Source organism: Ascaphus truei, chromosome 1 (genome assembly GCF_040206685.1).
Source record: "Ascaphus truei isolate aAscTru1 chromosome 1, aAscTru1.hap1, whole genome shotgun sequence".
In the NCBI taxonomy this organism is placed as follows: Eukaryota; Metazoa; Chordata; class Amphibia; order Anura; family Ascaphidae; genus Ascaphus; species Ascaphus truei.
In genome coordinates, this window is record NC_134483.1 from 357,962,753 (window position 1) to 357,984,003 (window position 21,251).

The following is a 21,251-nucleotide window of genomic DNA, read 5'->3' on the forward strand; positions in this document are numbered from 1 at the left end:
CAGTGTGATTCAGTGAGCACTGAGCAGCGTGGCATCGCAATGCAGGGCAGGACAGGAACCGGTGAGTGACATGTAGCTGGCTGCAGTGGAGACAAAGAAAGTCAAGGAGGACTTGACTGCCGAATTGGGGGTACTTGGGAGCGCTCGTGTGTGTGTGCGCGCGCAGCACGCTCCACCACAGCCGTCCAATCCTCTGCCGCCCGGCTCCTGTCATTGACGTCAGCGCACCACCCGCACACCCGGAGATTTCAGGGATAAACCCATAGCCCGGAGAAAGGGATGCCAAACCCGAAGTCTCCGGGTGAAACCCGGAGAGGTGGCAACCCCGGCCCCATCATATACCAGAAAACTGCTCCGCTTGTACAGCTCTGCTGCAAATGATCACAGGATCATCTCATCACAAGTACTCCTGAATGGGTGTCACCTCTTAGAGAGTCCTCCGGCAACCAGAAACAGGCCCGCAGCTTTCCTAGTCTAGAAGGTTCCCAATCCTCCGGCGTAGTGATTCAGAATAGTTTCCACACCACTTCTCCGCAGCATGTCACCCTACGTGTTTCTTCAGACAAACTGATTTCATCATAACATGCACAAAAACTTTGGATGTTTGTGAGTTTTTATTTGTCAGTGTTCAAGACCATTACATTTTTCTAATAATAATAATAGCATGTTCTTGTACAGTGCTGTCACTTTACAGAGACATTTTGCAGACACAGTCCCTGCCCCGTGGACCTTACAATCTATGTTTTTGGTGCCTGAGGCACAGGCCAAAGTCACAAGGAGCCAACACCAGGAATTAAACCAGGTTCCCCTGCTGCAAACTCGGTGCCAGTCAGTGTCTTTACTCACTGAGCCACTCTTCCCCATTTTTATCAATGTTATCACACCAGGATCGGGCGCCTTTTCTTCTTTTTTTTTTTCTCTATTCAGGATGTATATATATATATATATACAGGAAGAATATTATGCTGTGAATGCTCCAGCATGTAATATGTTTAATTTGTGAATAGTATAATTGATAGATTACATTTCCTTATCACATCATAGCTTTCAAAGGAGGTAACATAACATAAATTGAACAGCGAGTACTAAATCTTCCAGGTCTGTTCTTCCATCTAGTACTGTTCCTGCAAATCTCATATTGCCTAATTCTATGAGCTATGTGCTTTTCAGATCAAGCCTGCTTACTTCAAATTAGCAAGGCCAATTATGTAAAAGGAAATAAAGGCACTGTTACATCCTATAGTTTTTATTTTTCTACTTCCCTGCAATTACAATGATTTGGAACAGCAGATAAATTAGCATTTAATGCTGCACATTGTATTGTGTATTGAAACTGATGCTAAATTAGGACCAATAGGCCTCCAGTACATACTGTAGTGTGCCACCATCTCTTCTGGCAAAAACAGATAGAGATTAAACCGTGTTCCAAGAAAAACAAGTTAGAAATGAATGCATACCTGTGCCCATATGCTGTAGGCAAGAATATGAATCAGTATATATGAAATTTTAAATTACGTTGCTTGCCTAATTTTCCAAGCAGCCTGGGACCTGGTTTTGCTGGTTATTTTGTAATGGTCTTTTCATTCCCTCTATTTAATTTGTTTCATGCATAGATCTTCTGGGAGTTCCTCCTGACCTAACATCTGCAGCTGCCATGTACAGAGGGCCTGTCTATGCTCTACATGATGTATCTGATAAGATCCCAATGACTAATTCACCTCTTCTTGACCCTCTTCCCAATTTGAAAATCAAAGTGTACAACTCCTCGGGTACAGTGACGCCTCAAGATGACCTCTCTGACTATGCATCAAAGTTATCTCCACAAATTACTCAGTCACTATTGGAGAACGACACTCTGAATATGAAGAACCAAAGCCTTGCTAGGCAAACCGACCCATCATGCACTGCTTTTGGAACCTTCAATTCTCTTGGAGGGCACCTGATTATTCCTAATTCAGGTAAGTGTCTATCTGTTGTTGACACACGATGTAATATAGGAAATGGCTCTACCACCGCTTTTATTTTTATTTCAGCATAAGTCACTACGTGTTGTAAGATTGCTGGTTTGATAAGTACTGGTATTATTTTCTATTCAATGTCTTAATCTGCTTTTAGCTCAACATGATAGCAACATTTTACACTGCTGGTTGCAGGCTATGGAGCCTACAAAAGGTTCACCACAGTTGCTACTTACTTGGAAAAATATCTTTAAGTTGGAAATTCTTATCCTCTGGTAGTTTTACTTAAAAAGAATAAATGAATTCCAAAGCAAATGTTCTACTTACATTGCTCAAGAAGGCATTATACATGAATGAGAAGATCAATTTGCTTCTAATAGTATCTACTCGGTGAAGACTAATTCCACTTAAAGTTGCATGGGGGGAATGTAAAAAAAAATGTAAAAGATGACTAAATATTTAAGTTATATAAACTAAAAGCTATTTTCTGCTGCCATACATATATTTGTTTAAAGTCGGTGCTCATCCAGTCGGTTAATAATATTAGCATGTTCTTGTATAGGGTGGCTAGTTTTATATAGCACTTTACAGAGACATTTTGCAGGCACATGGAGCTTACAATCTATGTTTTTGGTGCCTGAGGCACAGGGAGATAAGGTTACTTGCCCAAGGTCACAAGGAGACAACACCGGGAATTGAACCTGGTTCCCCTGCTTCAAACTCAGTGCCAGTACTTTACTCATTGAGCCACTGTAGCTACTTGCCCCTTTTTAGATAAGTGTAATTGCAGCATTGCATAGTATTCCTTCAGAGCTTACCTGATGGGCTGCAAAGGGCAAACTATGGGTGTCCTTTGGCCCTACCGATTATTATGTCCACTTCTAATTGGTAGCTGGCTATCTGTATAAAAGTGCCAGGACAGTGGCAGAACCTGTTTGATATAGACAATGGCAATTGTGATGTTGGTGACTGTACCATGTACAATTATACATGCATCTAACATTCCAAGTTTACTTTTCATTTACTAACAAGCCTAATTGTGTGCCTAGTGACATCCTAACCCCTGAGGGGATAAATTGGGGGCACACAGGTAATATCAACAAATCCATGATATGCGAGTCACATTTTAAAATACTTAGGGAGATTATCAAATATTAGCCTAGTTTGGGCTCTGGTTTCCAAATACTGCCACATTTACCTCTCCACAGTACATATTATACTGTTAGGCTAAGGCCCCGCTCCCTCCGTCAGCGCTCCCGCACTGCAGACAGGCGGGGCGCTGACATACACAGACCGCGATATGCGGTCTGTAGGGAGCGGGAGCCGGAGGGGGAGGGGGAGGTGGGCGGGAGTGGGAGGCTTGAGCGGGAGGGGGGGCATGGCTTGAGCGGAGGGACCCGCTACTCTCCCCCCCCCTCCCTCCCTCCACGGGCTCGGGCTGGAGCTGCTGATCACAAGCAACAAACACACACTCATACACACACGCAGTCACTCTCTCACACACACATACACGCACGCAGGCACTCATACACACACACAGACAGAGGCAGGCACTCACGCACTCAGGCACACACATACACAAACACAGATAGGCACTCAGACACACACACAGACACACAGACAGACAGAGGCAGGCACTCACGCACTCAGGCACACACATACACACACACACAGACAGGCACTCACGCTGCTTTCACTCCACACTCCTCCCCGCTCCCCGAAGCCTCTCCTCCTCCCGAAGCCTCCCCTCCTCATTGTCTCACAGCCACACCACGTGACGCGTCAACGCTAGGGATCACAATTCTCTTGTATCCCGTAGCGGCTGACGCGTCACAGCATGTAGTGAGCTGTGCAGCCAGGGGGGCCCGGGACCGGCTCGGGAGGATTCCCCTGCTGGTGGGGAACTCTCGTGCGGCCGCCCGCGCCGCCGGGCGCAGCGGGTCCCAGCCCTAAATCATTTGTGGTGGAGGAAACACAATTTACTTTAAGAGGAGTGAAACTGAAGTATAACTTAAATGATTTCCTCCTTTGTGGTTTTCCTTAAAACAAACATGTAAGATACAAATTTGTGTTTGGGGGGGCGGGGGAATGTACATTACTTTTTCAGTCCATTCCAAGCATTTCACCTCACACCAATTATTTTGCTTTTGAGAGCCATAAGTAAGGCTGCAATCGCCATGGCAACATTTCTCATCATGGTTTAGAGGACTTAAATCCACGATTGCCCTGCAAGATGCATTCTTTTTATGGAAACATGAATGCAAGCTTGAAACATAACTTGCCATTCTTTCCCTTTACATGTATCATTGCCTATGATTTAATTGATTTCTGTGTTTGTTTCTTTTTATCCTTTGTATTCTTTAGGCGTAAGCTTGCTGATTCCTGCTGGGGCTGTTCCGCAGGGAAGAGTATACGAAATGTATGTGACTGTCCACAGGAAAGAGAATATGAGGTAACTGTCTGTATACTGTAGAATTGCTCTAATGTATCAAAACAGTTATATGTTAACTACAGTGGTGGGCAGTTTATGTCCGAAAGGAAACGTCTGTTTATTTGATGCAGAAATGAAAGAGGTACACTGTACTGTATATCCTTAGACCAAAAATGAACCGGCTCCAGCCAGTCTTTCTTGTGTGCTTCCTAGTTTTATTCTTGATCTATTAAGGTTTATTTACAGACATGTTTTGATTTAGGCTGCGCTTATACAGCCGGCGACACGACGCGACCGATGACGTCACCCGTCGCCATTGCGACGAGTTGTATTTTTAAGTTTAGGCGACGTCGCTGGATGATGTCATAAAAGGGGAGGGCAGAGGCACGGAGAATCACCCGATTGGCTGCAAGGGGGACACTCGCCGGAAAAAAATCACATATCAGTGACTACCAGATTTCTGGTAGCACTGTCGCTGCGTCGCTTTGTCGCTGTCACGTGCACTATAAGCGCCGGCGACGGAAACAATGCATTTGTTTTGCCACAACGCGATGTCGCGTCGCCGGCACTATAAGCGCAGCCTTAGCAGCTCTTTCTTCTCTTCGCTGAACAGAATGCAAGTCCCTCAGTTTATTTTTCTGGGAGAAGTTGGGGATAACAGAAAATCTCAGTCAGTCACACAGAGCTCCATTGCTATTCCTTCTCTCATAAGACTGATCAGGAGCTTATGAAAAGTCATTTTTAATGAGAGAGGATATCGTGCCGACTGGTATTTTCAACATGCTGCAGAATAAAATTGAAAGGAAACGATCCCTCTGAAAAGGGTAGACACTTTTTAAAAGACGCGTAAGAAAAATGTATACGTATGTTAAAAGCACGTAGCAAAGACTGCATCTGTAAAATAAGAACATTCTGGTCTTGTTTCTGCAGCGTGGGATCTTGACTTGTGACTTGTTGAAATTACTTGCTTCCGGCAAGTTTGTGAGCAATAACAAACATGTTCTTTTGTTCGTTAAACATTTTTTTCTATGCAATGCCTAACAGGGCTTTCTGGCAACCGAGATAAAGATAGTTCTGAAAACTACACATCATTCTTAAAATGTTAGCTAGGAAATGAACGTGTCTTGCATGCCACCCTCCATCCAAACCTCTGCTCTCCCCAAATTTAACAAGTTGCATTGTATAGCAATTTCACTACTCATTAGGAACTTTCTAATGTGAATTCCATAGTAGATGGCCAATAATGGTCCAACAAGCCACAACGATTTCAAATACTCTACACAGAAAATGGAAAAGCAAAAAGATTATCAAGTCCTCCAAAAACTACAACTGCTAACACACCCCTCCAAAGCTCGTTATTAATCACTTTAGCCACCCCTAAACCACAAGAGAGAAACAATTGGGACATGGAAGGTGTGGGCACACAGTCACAAAATAATCATTTCTGCTGTTGTGAGTGTGCAGTTCCTAATATAAGATTTCATTTATCAGAAGAGATTAGGAAGGCTTAAAGTATGAAGAAATACCCAGTAAAATCGTGTAGTACAGTAAAATACTACAACCCACAAACAAGCCCTGCATCTTTAAGGCCCTGGTAAAAAAGGTTCTGCCAACTGAAAAAGTTTGGTTTGAAGCATCCACATTGCCAAAATACATCTGCCCACTCACAATCAGCCTTATTTATTTAAGATGACACCCTTCGTGCTAATTTTATACTGAACAGTCCAGCATCGGTGCATGGTTTTGCTGGGTGGAACATAATGCTTTCTATGCACGAAATTCCAGATTACATTGTTTTGTACATGTATATGTTTGGAGAGGAAGCCTACCTTGCTTCCATTCTGTGTGCCTCTGGTTTCTGTAAAGTGAAGTCACAGCAAGGACGTCTTTGGAAATTCTAAATATTTTCTATTGCCTATGTATTTTCTAAGCCAAGTACAGTAACTTGGTCTCATTTGACGACTGTTTTCAGCAATTATTTTATCCTCATGCATAACAAATACTGTTTTACCTGTAATATGACCTATGCGCGCACACTATAACTATATAGTATGTATGTGTGTATATATATATATATGTGTGTGTGTGTGTGTATGTATATATATGTGTATATATATATATATATATATATATATATATATATATATGTTATGGTGGGTAAAAAAAGAGACAAAAACCCTCCACAGCAAAGCATATAGCAAATGGAAATATTACTGTATGCTCATTTGCATGTCTAAGACAGGTCTGCAACCCTGCCTTTCACCATTATCACCCAGCACACAGCGCTTCAACTGCAACAAGTGATTCTGGGAAATGACATGCAAATGAGCACACAGTACCACCTTTTGCTTCAAAACCATTCAACATGGTTCTCTATAGGCTTAAGCTTGCTGCATGGTTACAGCTTTGAACACAGCCTGGATTAAGATTCATAGGCAGTAAACCCACTCACAGACAGCCATTTCGTGTGGGTGGGTTTACTGGCTATGCATCTTAACCATGGCTGTGCTCAAAGCTGTGACCATGCAGCAAGCTTAAGCCTATAGAGAACCATGTTGAATGGTTTTGAAGCAAAAGGTGGCACTGCTCATTTGCATTTATTTTCCTATAATCCCTTGCTGAAACCTGTCTTAGACATGCAAATGAGCATACAGTAATATTTCCATATTATATATATATATATACACGCACGCATGCATACAGTACAATACTTCAATACAGTTTTTTTTAACTACTACCTTTGTGTGCTGTCTCGTTTTGCATGCACAGCTGTCCAGTATCTATCTATCTATGTATCTATCTATCTATCTATCTATCTATCTATCTATCTATCTATCTATCTATCTATCTATCTATCTATCTATCTATCTATATCATTTACTATGACACCAAACAGTTTTAGACCCATAACATTTATGTGATCCAAGGGATATTCCTACTTAGTCAGCAAAAAATGATTATATATTTAGCTTATCAACTGGTGTAAATGAACAAACATGAACATTTTTGGGTCTTTGAGAAAAAATAAGGTTTAGGTTTCAGTGGGATATCTAAATGTACCTGCCTGTGTCTGTGCTCTGTTTCCCCTACTATGTGTTGGGCTCCAACCCATAGTGATGTCGGTAGCCAGACGTGATTACTACCAGCATACCAACGAAGAGAGCTGTAGGGAAAATAAAGGGAACTTTGTCTATAGAAGTTGAGTGCACAAAATGGAGTATCTAAACAAAGAGGCAAATGAAAAGCCATCCAATTTTGAAGTAACCATAGGAACAGCAAACTTTACTATAGAAGTGAAAAATATTTAAAATAATTTGCCCATTAGACATACTGTACTGCTGCCGCGGTTCCCTTTGGTACGAAGAGGCACTGCACCTTAACAGTCACTGGTACAGAGTACTTGTTGATTCAATTCTTTCAATGTCTTTTTTTTTTTGTATGATCCGAGTAGGAAGTTAACTGGGATTCTCTTCTTGTTATCGTAAGTGAATTTAAAGGGCAGAGGAACTGAATCTTGTTTGATTTAGTCATTTTGTTTTTATAACCTTTACTTTTTATTTGAATTTCCAGTTTTCATATTGTACCTTCTTAGTTGTCTGACTGCTGTCTGAATGTAATAACTTTACTCCCAACTGCTAATGCCCTAAATATTGCAGGTCATTTTACTTGTAATATATATTTTTTCTTAGCTTTGATGTCATTGTTTACACCATTTTTTGGTGTAATGTTTACAACATTATTACATTCTTAAAATAAAAGGATTTATTTTAATTGCCTTCAAAATGGTTTAGCTAAGCTACCATTAAGACAAATGTAGCACTGTTGTTTCAACAATTTGAAAGAGTTAATGGAGTTTTATACCAGTATATATAACAAGGAATTACAAAGCCAGTGTCCCAGTTAATAAAATATCACCTCACTGAGTTTCAATTTGAAATCAAAGATGGAAAAAGTGATGTTCTTATTTGCCTCATTATTGAGGGAGCAGTCAAGGGTGCAGTTATCCTCAATGCACTGTAAGTAATTGTTTTTCAAGTCCCTTTGTGAGTCACAATGAGTTTAGATATTCTTACTGACATATTTAGAATGTTATTTTGGTTCAGATCTAAAAAAATAAACATATGAGTTTATATAACATATAGGTAGTGTTTATTATGTGCTAGAAATAATCTATGTAGCGCTGTTTCCCTATGGGAAATGTGGCGGCTACTGAGTGTGTGGTGCTTTACCTGTGGCTCACATGAGGCCTGAACCTCCGCTGCTGGGAGCCCAGGGTGTACCTGATCCATCTGGTGACAGCGCCTCCACCTGTGAGGGATCCTGACAGCGTAGGATAACCCCTTCACAGGACCAATGCAATAAGATCACACACTTGTATTTAATAACAGTTTACTGAACACAGGTACAACTAGATATATCATTAACCCACATAAAATATAGGCCTCGCACGGACGTAGCCCACCGTGCCCTCCAACCGTAGTGTCCACCCCTGATGGGATTTCCCCAAAGTACTGAGGGGCCCATGTGCACCCAACCTCCTTGGTGTGCACAAGAGCCAACCCACCCAATGTGTGAGACAACGCTGCCCGCAGTAACTGAAAGTGTTATTATTGGTGCACATTGTGAGGTACCTGCCCAGGTGTTCCAACACCCGGGTAAAGCCGAAAAGCAAAAGTGATCCACTGATCCAGCAACGTTGATGTCAGTGAAGCCCCTGCCTCTGCATATGGTGAACTCCGGTAGGAGGGTCTCACCTTTGATAGTCTACGATAGTGCGGTGGTGGTCCTGTACCAGACCACAGTCCGCAAATCACTGTGTGGCATCTTCAAATGGCTCTATACACTAACTGTATACAGCTACAGGGAAAATGTTCCTAGCTAAGGGTTTCCCTGTAGCAGCCACAATCTGATTAGGTGAGTGGGGCCTATCTTGGACCTAAAGGCCTATCTGGCCTAGTCTGGATGCCACTGACACCCAGACCCTACCTTCCCTTTCTCTGTCCTGGCTCCAACTGTCAGTCCCCCTAACTGTCAGAACCCCAACTGTCAGAATTCTAACTGCCATGCATTTCTCAGCCCTATTGGTTGCCTGGCAACATGTGGTCTGCAGCCCCTGAGGCAGCTGGGACTTGTAGTTCCTCTGCTGTGCTATACTCCTAATGGCCGCTGCTTACGCTTGCTACTGCCCATCCCCCCTGCACTCTCCTCAGCCTCCGCTGCCTATGGAAAGGTAAGGGACAAACAGGGGACCAGGCGGACTCAGGCTATACGTATAATGTGAGATTTGTAGACATTTGAATATGGAAAACAAAACTCTACAGATTCCTCTGTTTCGAGAACATGCATATCATTTTAGCCCTGGTTACAATGCACTGTGGGTTGTTTTTTGTTTAATACTATTCGGGGCCCGCTGGAAATAAGGCAGTGGATGGTTTACTGTGTGCGCGCCGAGCCTCTTACCTCCTCCAGGGCTGTGATGACATCGTGATGTCAAGTGATGTGTAGGACTTTTTGCTCACCCTCGTACCTTCAAGACATCATCACGTGACTTTGTGTGGTAGCAGGAGATGCCGCCACTTACAGAAGCCCGCGCTCTCGTCCAGCCCAACTCCGGTAATCACAATTTAAATGTTGCGGTGGTTTCTTTAATCACCACAACATTTAAACTATGATTACGGAAGTTGGACGGAGGAACAGCTGGGACCTCTGTAAGAACGTGGCCAGATGCAGTCACACAGAAGGCACCATTATTAAGCCTCCTGATCCGAAGTCAGGTCAACTTTTGCTGTATGTCTTAGTTGTTATATACAGTATAAAGCCACTTCCTTTTGTACAAAAAGAAGAATCACGTGTTTGGCCATTCTTCTTCAACCAGGCTATTACTTTAGATTATTATTCAAGTGGGAGTGTTGCCAAAATGTGATAGTTTACATTCCAAACTGGATTAACATGTAATATGTATAAATATAGCACATGTACAGATGTAACAAGACTTACTGTTTTTGGCATTGAGCAAGCGGAGGAGCCATGACCACCAGTGCCAGAGAATAACCTGTGTGGGGGGGGTCCGATCCAGAAACATCGATCCCCGCAGTGCCATGGCTCTTGAGACAATAAGTCTCGCTAGTTCTGTGTATGCAAGTTTTGCTCTCACTACCAGTGTTAAGTTTAATGGCAATAGCATGAGCAAAACACCTTGATTGCAATCATGAATTTGATCATTTGTACATTTAGCATTCCAGGCTGTAATTCAGATAAAGCAGCCATGTAAAAAACAGAGAGTACACATTTCAGTAAGTGACTCGCATACCACATACAGTATTGCTTTGGAAGGTTCAACCACGCTTTTAGTTATTCGTGTCCTGTGTAAATGTAATATGTTTTTATTTTTTACTGGGTCCGGCAAAATTCATGCTCATTAGAAACATATTGTATTACTCTCATCTGATGACATCATAATAACGTTACAAAATAAGGATAAACCAATTAATATTGACAATTTACTTGTAGATTCTTGGGCCAACAAAAAATATTTGCGTTAAACAGATTCCAAGCCTTTGGTTACTATGGAAACATTAAAAAGTTTTTTTTTTTAATTAAATGTACTTATTAGTATGATTTTGAAGTTGGTGTGAAAGCTTTTATCACCTATTCACCATACTACTGCCAATTTATTTTTACCATGTCCAATGTGGGATTGCCCATTTTACAAACAAATTCCCTAAAAACACATTAAAAGCACAATTAAAGGTTTTAGTTAACACAATTATTATCCCCCTCATTATGCCAATACTTCCCTGAGAATGTGGCACCTTAGTGGTTTCTTCGCAGTTTGAGTACTGGAGACATACACAGAGAAATGTAACACATATCAGGAGAGAGTGAAGACCCCATGGAGATTCTCAAGTTTTGCCCTCAAATTTTTCCCATCTCTGCTTATGAACCTAAAAAAGTGTAATATTAGATGATGCTATAGACTGTATTATACAGAAGGCTTGTGTTTTGTCTTAAGCTTGTGCACTTATATAGAAAACCATTTCATTAAGCACCATCACCATATACAGGCAGTCCTCGGTTATCTAACAGAATCCGTTCTGGAAGTAGCGTTGGATAGTGAAACCGTTGTAAAGTGAGTCCCATGTTAATCAGTGGCGGTGAGCGTCGGATAACGCATTCCGGCGTCGAGAAATGGCCCATAGGGAGGCATGGTAAAGCGTTGGATATGCCATTCGTTGTAAAGTGAAACGTTGGATAGCGAGGACTATCTGTACTAAAGGGTAAATGTACCAAACATCCTGATTTACCCCCAGGTCATAACTCTGGGATATTGCTGGCTAATGTGAATCTGCTTTATCCTTCCAGAAATCTGGCAACTTTAACATAGTTTCTGTATCACTTGTAGAGAGCAATGTCTTCCAAGGCCCTGTAGCAGTGAAATAATTTAAATACCAAAAATCTCAGCAAACACAAAAGTGACATTCAACCTAATTAAACCCATATAATAATACAATACTGTTTTCTATCAGGTTATACCGACTTTGTGTCAAGATGTCGCCAGTATTTAATACCGATGTGTGAATTTAGTTCAGCAAAGTCTCAAATACATTTTGCTGACACAGGACAGAAGGGGGATAACTGCGTTCATGTTTTATCGGTGTGTAAAACTCTACCGTTCTTCACGTTCCTGCTTCCATTTTTATGATCAATGCATAAAGCAGGAAAACAACAACATACTCTAGAGGCTTTTAAAAGACAATCTCCATGCGGGGAAAGTCTTGAAAAGAAAGAGGTCAAAACGTGCAATGTTACATTCACGGTTTAACTATTGAGCTTTTCATAGTGTCTGGCCATTGCTTTCGCTTGGATTTCACATTTCATTTCCTTTGTCCTGTATTATCTTTGTTCGCTTTCTGTACTTGTCACAGCACAGTTTTATACTCTTATTGTAAAGTAAGGGTGCCATTACCTCAGATCCCTGGCGATCTCCACTTTACTGTGCGCCTGTCAAACTGGTCATATTTCTCAAGTAGCTGTCTCCACTGCAGAAGTGTCATCTAGGGTCATAACTGCCTTAACAGAGACTTTTTGGCTTACTGCAGTGGGACCCTCTTGAACAAAACAAAGCCATTAGATTGCTTTATAAAACAGTAAATAACAGGGCAGTACTGTAATGCCTGAATTACTTGACATACAGTATGAATGTTAACGGTTCCCCAAAAATATACATCACTAAAGAGCCTGAGAGAACAAAATTACATTGAACATTCCTCAAACACTGTAACATATCTTATTAATGTTATGGTTTAAGATTTGCTATCATAATAATGCCCTGAGAAGCAGTTTAATGCTGCCAACAGTTTACACATAAGTTATAAGTATTCAGTATTTTTTGCCAGATTCTAGTGTATTTGCTGACCTTTGAAATATATTGATTTTTTTTCCTTATGTATAGTACTAGTCGGATTTCATAATTGCCCAATATACATGCTTCTATTAAATTTGTTTTGGGTACTTCATCACAAGAGAAACCTTTATGACAATTAACTTTGTTTGAAATGTAGGCACTTTTTCATATTTCTGTTCATGGACAATGATTGGATTCATTATCGTCTAGACGAGACAATTGAAAGCAAGAATCCATAAGTACGATTAAACAATTAATTAAATTGGAATCTGTGAGCTGCAATTTTGAAAACAATTTGTGCCTGAAAATAAGTTTTTATGCAAAAGTTATATTTTTATATTGAATCCATCAAAGTTGCAATGACATTTTAGTAGGTCACTTTCTAATAACTTGCTCTTCTTTTGACCATTCAAAAATTGGGAATTCAGAAAAGAGCACTGTGTTGGCTCTTAGATAACCGTTCCAAGTGAATAAATCTTTAGGTGATAAAATGCAGCAAATTTCCAGTACTGTAGGAAGCCTGCTATTGGTTGGACTGGGAAAGCGACTTTCTTCAGGCTTTCTGTTTATAACTTGTAGTTTTCAAGCCATTTATGTAAGATCTTAAGTATGTGAGTTAGGGGAACTTGATTGTGATTGATTGACTTCAGATAGACAACAGATTGCAGGTCCTTCCTGTACTTTAGTTATATCATATATAGTATAACATTATTAATGATTAGGTGTACTAAATACTATACTTATTTCAACAGACCACCAATAGAAGACAGTCAAACACTTTTGACTCCAGTAGTGAGCTGTGGTCCACCAGGAACATTGATGACCCGTCCAGTCATTATCACGATGCACCATTGTGCAGAACCGAACGCTGAGGACTGGACAATCCAGCTCAAGGATCAGTCAGTGCAAGGACAGTGGGAGGTGAGTTACTTCCGAGAAAAAAGTGTCTTAGAATAGATGAAGTAACGTCTTAGAGCGTAGTGTAGTGTAATGTTTTGCAACAGTATTACTGTACTGTTTCCAATTATAAAAAGATGCCAATCATAAAATAGCACACATTTTGTTGTACTGGTTCTGTTGTGCTATTGCACAAATAAGTACAAATCCTAGAGTGAAGGAAGTCAAGCGAATGATCAAGAAGTATGCATTGTATATGGGCAATCATACTGTGTGTTGGAATCAAAAGAATATGGGGGAGCGGGTTATGTTCATGAGTGATACAAATGTTAGAGTCACAGATTATGAATGATAATTAGCTGCTCCCGCACACAATTATAGAGACCTGTCAATTCTGTCATGCTTTATCTTTGCATCACAAATTACATTCTAAAACAGTATATGCAGTCATAAAATGTAATTGGGGATGTTTGAAATATAATGAAGAACCAGAAGGTCTCAGAGATTAATGGCTAAATAATCGGATGCTGGTTCTGAGACGCTTCACCTATGATCCCATGTCCGCACATTCTCATTTTGAGTTTAAAACTAATGTTATAAGTTTCCTTTTGATAAGAGAGTAGAGTTTTGATAGCCAACTTTCAAACTCTCAAAGTAACTACAGTATGTCACTGTAACATTGTTAAATTACTCCCAACATTAAGTATTCCATTACTCCTATTTATCCTTGACCACGACCCTTGCACACCCTTCCCTTCCTATATAAGAAAGAACTGTACACCGTACAATTTTGGTCCGTCCCCTGCAGCTGACAAGGCCTGGCAATGCATCTGGCACCTAGCACCTATCATTCTCGCTTGTGCATCTCGATTGACCTGACAGTTGTACTGTGACGATTCCAGCTGCAACTCCGAATTTGTAATTGTGTGGCTTATGAGCAAAGCGCCCAGTAACTGTATGTAGTGAGAGCACAAGGTTGTCGGTTCTTGTACTGCTCAGCATTTAGCTAAAGATTACTGAGAATTAAGAGTGCCTAAAACACAGCAACAAGCTGTTTAATGAAGCTGGATTTGAGCCTAATATTACAGCTGTGTTATTGTAGATAGATAGAGCTAGATAGAGCCTTTAAGGGCCATGAACTGAACTTGTGTACTATACCAGCGGTGCGCAAACTGGGGGGCGCGAGACTGACTGCGGGGGGCGCGGGGTTTACAGAGGCCCCGCACGCTTCCCGAAGGCACTAAATTAAGTGTCAGGGAAGTGGCGAAGGCCTCTGTAAACCTCACTTACCTTGGCTCCGGCGGCTTCTTAGACGCGTCGCCATGGCAACGTGACGTCATGCCGCCGGAGCCGACACCGGAGCCGAGGTAAGCAGGGGGAGGGGGGGGGGGTGCGGAGAGAGGGGAACTGCCGGCAGGGGTCGCAGGGAAAAAAGTTTGCACCCCTCTGTACTGTACTACTAATTTGGACTTCGGAGACCATCAATCTTCTTCTAAATAAAGAGTGGAGATCCCAAACAATATTCTTGGAGGTTTTTCCAAAATGTCTATTCTTCTTTCTCTGCCCCTTAAAAAAAACCATAATAATGGACCATGAACCAACTTCTGAGGGACAGACAACAGAAACCTATAAGTATATTGATTATAATTCAGAAATTGAAACGTGTCACAAAGGGCAGAGTTTTGTGTACCAACTTTAGAAGTAACTGTGGAGAGATCTGTATAGCTGATCCTTAATGCTTGGAAAAGCTTTGTAATGTAATGCCACAAGTACACGAGTACCAACCTTCGCTCTATTTAGCTCTATACAGTATATTCCCAAAAAACATTGTATGACTTTTTTTTTCCCCCAAGGAAAATCCAGTATGAATGGATGAATATGTAGAGAAACCACATACATACTAATCTACAAGTGTACACGATCCGGCATGAACTCCCATTGAGTTTGCTTACCGTTACCGCGCTTGATGAATCGACCCCTAAGTATGATTACTGTCTTGTGATATACAGTAGCTATAGCGCCGGCCTTGATTTGAGGTGAATGGCAATCAACACCATAGTATCCACACAAAACTATTTTGTCACCGTCCCACATTACTCAGAACAGTGTTCTCCTAAGCACTTTGATACTTGCCACGTGCAACCAGAAAACCGAGATTGTTTCTGAGGACATCCACTACATCTGGGTATTTCTGCACCCTTAAAGTGCAGTGTTTTATGATCACTGTAAATGGAAAAATACCTAATAAATAAATGTCAGTGACATGTACACCTAATCCCTGTAAATGCAATTGAAGTGCCTGTTTAGGCACAAAACAGGGATCTGTTTAACCGGGGGCGCAGTGTGCTGGCTACTGAGTGTAATGTACTGAAAGATCTGTTGTGCCAGCTAATAAAACCTGCTATTGGATTGTTCCTGGTGTGTTATTGTTTGACTTATTAAAAGGGGCAGAGTGCAAACTGTGCTGCTTAGGTCAATGCATCAATGATTTTACTAATGTTAAAAATGCACACAGAGTCTCTGCATGGGTTAACAGTGGCACGCAAAGCTGCCTAAATATTAAAACACTCTTCAAGCCCTCCATTCACTGCAAAGGGCCCAGCTATTCTGTACTCCCTTGATGCCTACATCTTATTTTATACTGCCATTAGTGTTGCCTTGTGTAAAGGTTATACCCATTCATCTGTCTAGATTATTGTAGAAATACTGGATGTGTTTAACATGTTCAGAGGCGAGAAGAGCGGCACAGCGAGGAATAGCGCAGTAGGGACGCTATGCTGGTTATAATTTTGTAACTCGTTAATAATGCAATAATGTGATGCCCCGTGCGATTGCAATTGAAACTCCGTGAGAGTTACACTGAGACGCACAATATACTGCTTATATAATTGTACCTTACTGACATTGCAATAGATGTACTTTCCTGAGGCACGAACAATGATAAGAGCGGAAAGCATCATATACTGAAGATAATATTTCTACGAACAGGTCTAAGAGCTGAGACCAGTTAATAGCAGGTTTTCTATTTAGATCAATCAAATAGAGTACCAATGTTTTCCTTTACATTTCGACCGCTGAGTTTGCCCCTTAATAGAGCAATAAATGCATATTATGTGCAAGGGTTTGGAAGAACGACACACCTCACATGTTACATGAATGTAACTACTCACAAGTGCAAGAAATGGGCACATCATTAAAAGAGAACACAGGATGCTGATACCTGTGAAACTCGACTACACTGCAATGTGTGTTTTCCTTTTTACATCCGATTGTAGGAAGATGCATTTAAATAGTAAAACAAAGGGCTTTAGCTTTACTGTGACTCTTGCAGAGGAGCATAGTGAATACATATGTGTTATGTGCAGCAGTGGAAGCTCAGTCGCCGGTGTCTCTGGAGAGTTTAAAGCAGATAGTGTACTTTTAGTACTTTGCAGAGCAGAGACATTGTGCTGGCAGTGTTAGCTTTCACTAACCCGATTCCGTGCCCTTAGGGCTGTGGCCCCGCTAGCGCTGAGCAGGCGGTGCTTGGCGAGGTGACTTGCATATATATATATATGCAAGTCCCCGCGCACGCGGAAATGCGCGTGCACACACGCGATGCGCTTAGGTAAATAAAATTTTTATACTTTCCCGCTCGCTCAATATTGGCAATGCCGCCCCCCCTCCCCTGCCTCCCCCCACGCGCGAGCAGATGCAGGACAACCGCCACGCATGCGCTGAGCGCCAGCACGCTCAACGCTACCGGTGACTCAGCCTAACTCTGTGAGATCCCCATTGCAGGCACTGAAAGGTTCAGCTCATTCAGCTTTGCCAGTTCATACAACAGTAAAAAGGGGGTTAAAAGATTAAGGGACCCATTATGGTAGCTCTGAAGTTGTAATCGCCAAACCACACGTTTTGGCATGTACTGAAGGAGCGGAAGGAAATGTGTTTAAAAAAACGGTATTCTCTAGAGCAGTGTTTCCCAACTCCAGTCCTCAGGGAACCCCAACAGGTCAGGTCTTAAGGATATCCCTGCTCCAGCACAGTTGGCTCAGTCAAAATGACTGAGCCACTGATTGAGCCACTTGTGGTGGAGCAGGGATATCCTTAAGACCTGACAGGGTTCCCAGAGGACTGGAGTTGGGAAACACTGTTCAAGATCAAACCGCTTCTTCTAAACTGCGTCTACAAAAAAGTGACAAACCACACGGTTTAACAGCCAATTTGCCCGGATTGTACTTGCTTTAGAAACGGAATGACCAGAGGTGTTGCTAACTCCATCCCTAGTCTGATTTATGGGATTTGCTCTCTCAGCCAAACCCAAATTTCAGGTCTGAATGTAATTCACAACACCAACTTCGCCACCGTTTAGGTGGTGTTAAAAAAACCGGGAGTTTTTAGAGGCGGTTTGCATAACGGAGACACAAGAATAGCAGTTGTGGGCTAAAAACGTGAGTTTGAGGCTTTTTTGATAAATCGATTGGATTGTCAGAGCCAGAGTGAAACCGCTTCTAATAAAGCCATTTAGACGCGGTTTGGACATGTGATAAGGGCTGACAGAATAGCAAAGCATGCCAAGCCACTTCTAAAGTGCACTTTAGAGTGTCACACTTTGGAGTTATTAGAATAGGCCCCTATGAGTGCGAAAGTGCAGGGTGTGAGTTTTGTACTGTGCAATCACTTGACCTTTAATGATCATTCAAGTGAAGGACTGTTCACCTAGAGATGAGGGCGATAAGATGATGATTATCTATGGCCATACATTAAATATATATTTCTTCATAAACCTAATAATGAAGACTGTTTTGTAATTTCACCAATACTACTTCAATCAGCAGCAAAACAACTTTTTTTTTTTGGTCTAGCTTTGCTAGCTTCGTGATGCATCTGGTATGACCAAGACATTGGGTTATTTTATTTGTTTTTAAGATTTCCATGGTCTGGGCTTGCCACATATGTACAGTATTTTACTGCATAGTCTTTGACACTACTGACACCTGGTGGATAAACTGTGAGCCTGTACTTAAATGTGCAGTGTCACAGCATTTGTTTATTGATTGATTAATTGCTTTATCTATCACCTGAGCCCAGAAGAACAGTAACAGGACAGTCCTGATATCATCACTTGGAACTACTGCTCTCAGCAGATATTTACCACAACTGTTTCAACACACTTGGAAAACACATTGTTGCCAGCAATATCACTGGCAGCAAGTGGGGCAGCCCTTTGCCCCACTTTATGTGAATTGATGTGCACTGTTCCTTTAATTAATTGGTTGTCATTACTTGTGACCATATTTACTTCCTCATAATGGCAGGACATAAAGTTAAAGGTTTAGTTCCACCAATGATTATAATGAGAGCCAACAGCTGTGTAATGTTAATGGGGTGAAATCCAATGTCTTTATATAACAAAAGACAACAATTCCCAATGCTACATCCAAAACAAAAAAATATAGTTAAATACTTATCTATCTGTCTTCTCACAAGTAAGGGTCATTTAGTTAAACCCTTTGTCCAATGCGTTATAAGCCTGCAGCCACGTCACGGCATGACCACTTTGCAGGTCCTAACACTACCTGTGAAAATTCCCATTTACCTCTGTACTGGAGGGAGACATGTTTCAACAGACCAGTCTTCCACAGGTGCATGAAAAAACCTGCTACTTAAAAAGTGGGGAGGAGTGAGCTTCAACATTTATCTATTAATATGTCTTTCTTTTTTTTTTTTTTTTTTCAAGTGGAAAGAATTGAATTTCCTTACATGTGATGCTATACAGGGCAATTGCCTGTCCCTTTTCGTAAAAATAATTATAACTCTTTCCTCCACTTCGAATTCATAACATACTTGGTTTCCAAGAACTTAAAATAATGAAGTATTTGCTTTATACACAATTATATCTTTTTAAGGAAGATGAACACGTTGCCGTTTCCAAAGTGGTTTATTGCTGTAAGCCAAGAGGGTTTTTATAACTGTCAACCGAACGTGAGACTTTTGAAATATGATCACCGTTGTAGGGTTTTCATTATTTAAAAGTTAAACATTAAACATGTTCTGTACTTCTGTGTCATTTTTCTTGTAGCTAAAGAAGGCAAAGTTGTGATACAGGACAGTCACCGAACTTTATCTTTCTACCTATAGTCCAATACACCCTCAATGCTAGGGTGATTTGTAGAGTTAGTTTTAATCATGGGCGATTGTATAATAATATATGAAGAGAAGGGGGTAGAATTTTAAAGGGTCAGGAACAGCAGGGCCTACTAAATAGTACTGCCAAAGATTAACAGAGTTATTAAGCTTTAATTGCATACGTAATATTAACTATCATCACTTTTGTATTCTCCATCGCCACGTGTCCTGAATATGACATCTGTTGCTTTAACTGTCACCTTGTGTCTCTTGTCATCGTTTAAATCAGGATGTGGTGATTGTTGGAGAGGAGAATTTCACTACCCCTTGTTACATCCAAATGGAATCAGAAGCCTGTCACATACTTACAGAAACGCTAAGTACCTATGCACTGGTGGGTCAATCGACTAGCAAATCTTCAGCAAAACGATTGAAGCTGGCTTTATTTGGGCCGACGTCCTGTACATCTCTGGAATACAGCATTCGAGTTTACTGTTTGGATGATACTCAGGATGCACTTAAGGTAATAATGGCTCTACTTTGTTATTCTTTTTTTTTTTTTTTTAATTTTCGCGTTTTATTGAGAAACGTACATATATTGAAAAGCATTACAAGTACATATGTTTTGCATGCATTTCATATGTATGATTTAAATTTTTACATAGTCTAAGTGTATAGAAGATTTACTTACTTTCTAATTTTCCACTTACAGCAACAACAATTAAGGCAAATATACCGGAAAGGAAAAATAAACATAAAACTCTACACAACATATTGTTATTAAACGGTACAAAAATTGTTCATTGAATCTGCTGACCATAGGAATCTTTTGTACTGTAACACAATTACAAATCATTCTATATGAGACCACAAATTAACTACTAATATATTAATAGTAAGATAAGATACTGGTTACATAGTAGATGTAAAAATGCATTTTTAAGTTCAACCTATGTTACATTTAGATACTTATCCTATATTTGTATATACAGTATATAATGTACATTGATCAAGAGCAAGGCTAACAAAAAACACAGTGAATCATTATCCATTGATGTCTCATAACGGGACAAATACATTATTTTTGACTCCAATATGACAATCCGATTTCTTCCTGGATCTGCATCCTTCCCATGTTTACTTATTTGGTATGTCCTTGTATTTTCTTTCTAAAAAGATATTGAGCCTTTTTTCTAAAGATACAGTATTTATTGTATTCACCATCACAGCCTCCATGGGTAATGAATTCTACATTTTAACTGTCCTTACAGTAAAGAATCCTTTCCTTTGTTGCTGGTGAAATCTCAATTTTTCTAACCTTAAGGGATGACCCTGCGTCATTTGTCCTGTCCTTGGGATGAATAGTTCTTGTATTGACCCTTTATCGACACAACTCTTTTCTAATGTAAATCTAATTTCTAGCCTCTCCTCATAGGTCAGATTTTCCATC

General features: G+C 40.8%; 1 protein-coding gene across 4 annotated transcripts in view; it reads left to right on the forward strand.

The window, feature by feature from the left end:
- Positions 1–21,251, forward strand: part of UNC5C (unc-5 netrin receptor C) — a 345,827-nt gene that overhangs the window by 306,072 nt on the left and 18,504 nt on the right. For 3 of the 4 annotated variants that reach the window (XM_075609721.1, XM_075609741.1, XM_075609731.1), the window contains 4 exons: positions 1,614–1,958; positions 4,323–4,410; positions 13,546–13,714; positions 20,091–20,324. In XM_075609721.1, coding sequence (XP_075465836.1) covers positions 1,614–1,958; positions 4,323–4,410; positions 13,546–13,714; positions 20,091–20,324 — 836 coding nt within the window. The remainder of the gene's footprint in view (positions 1–1,613; positions 1,959–4,322; positions 4,411–13,545; positions 13,715–20,090; positions 20,325–21,251) is intronic. The other variant, XM_075609751.1, reaches the window with a different exon arrangement.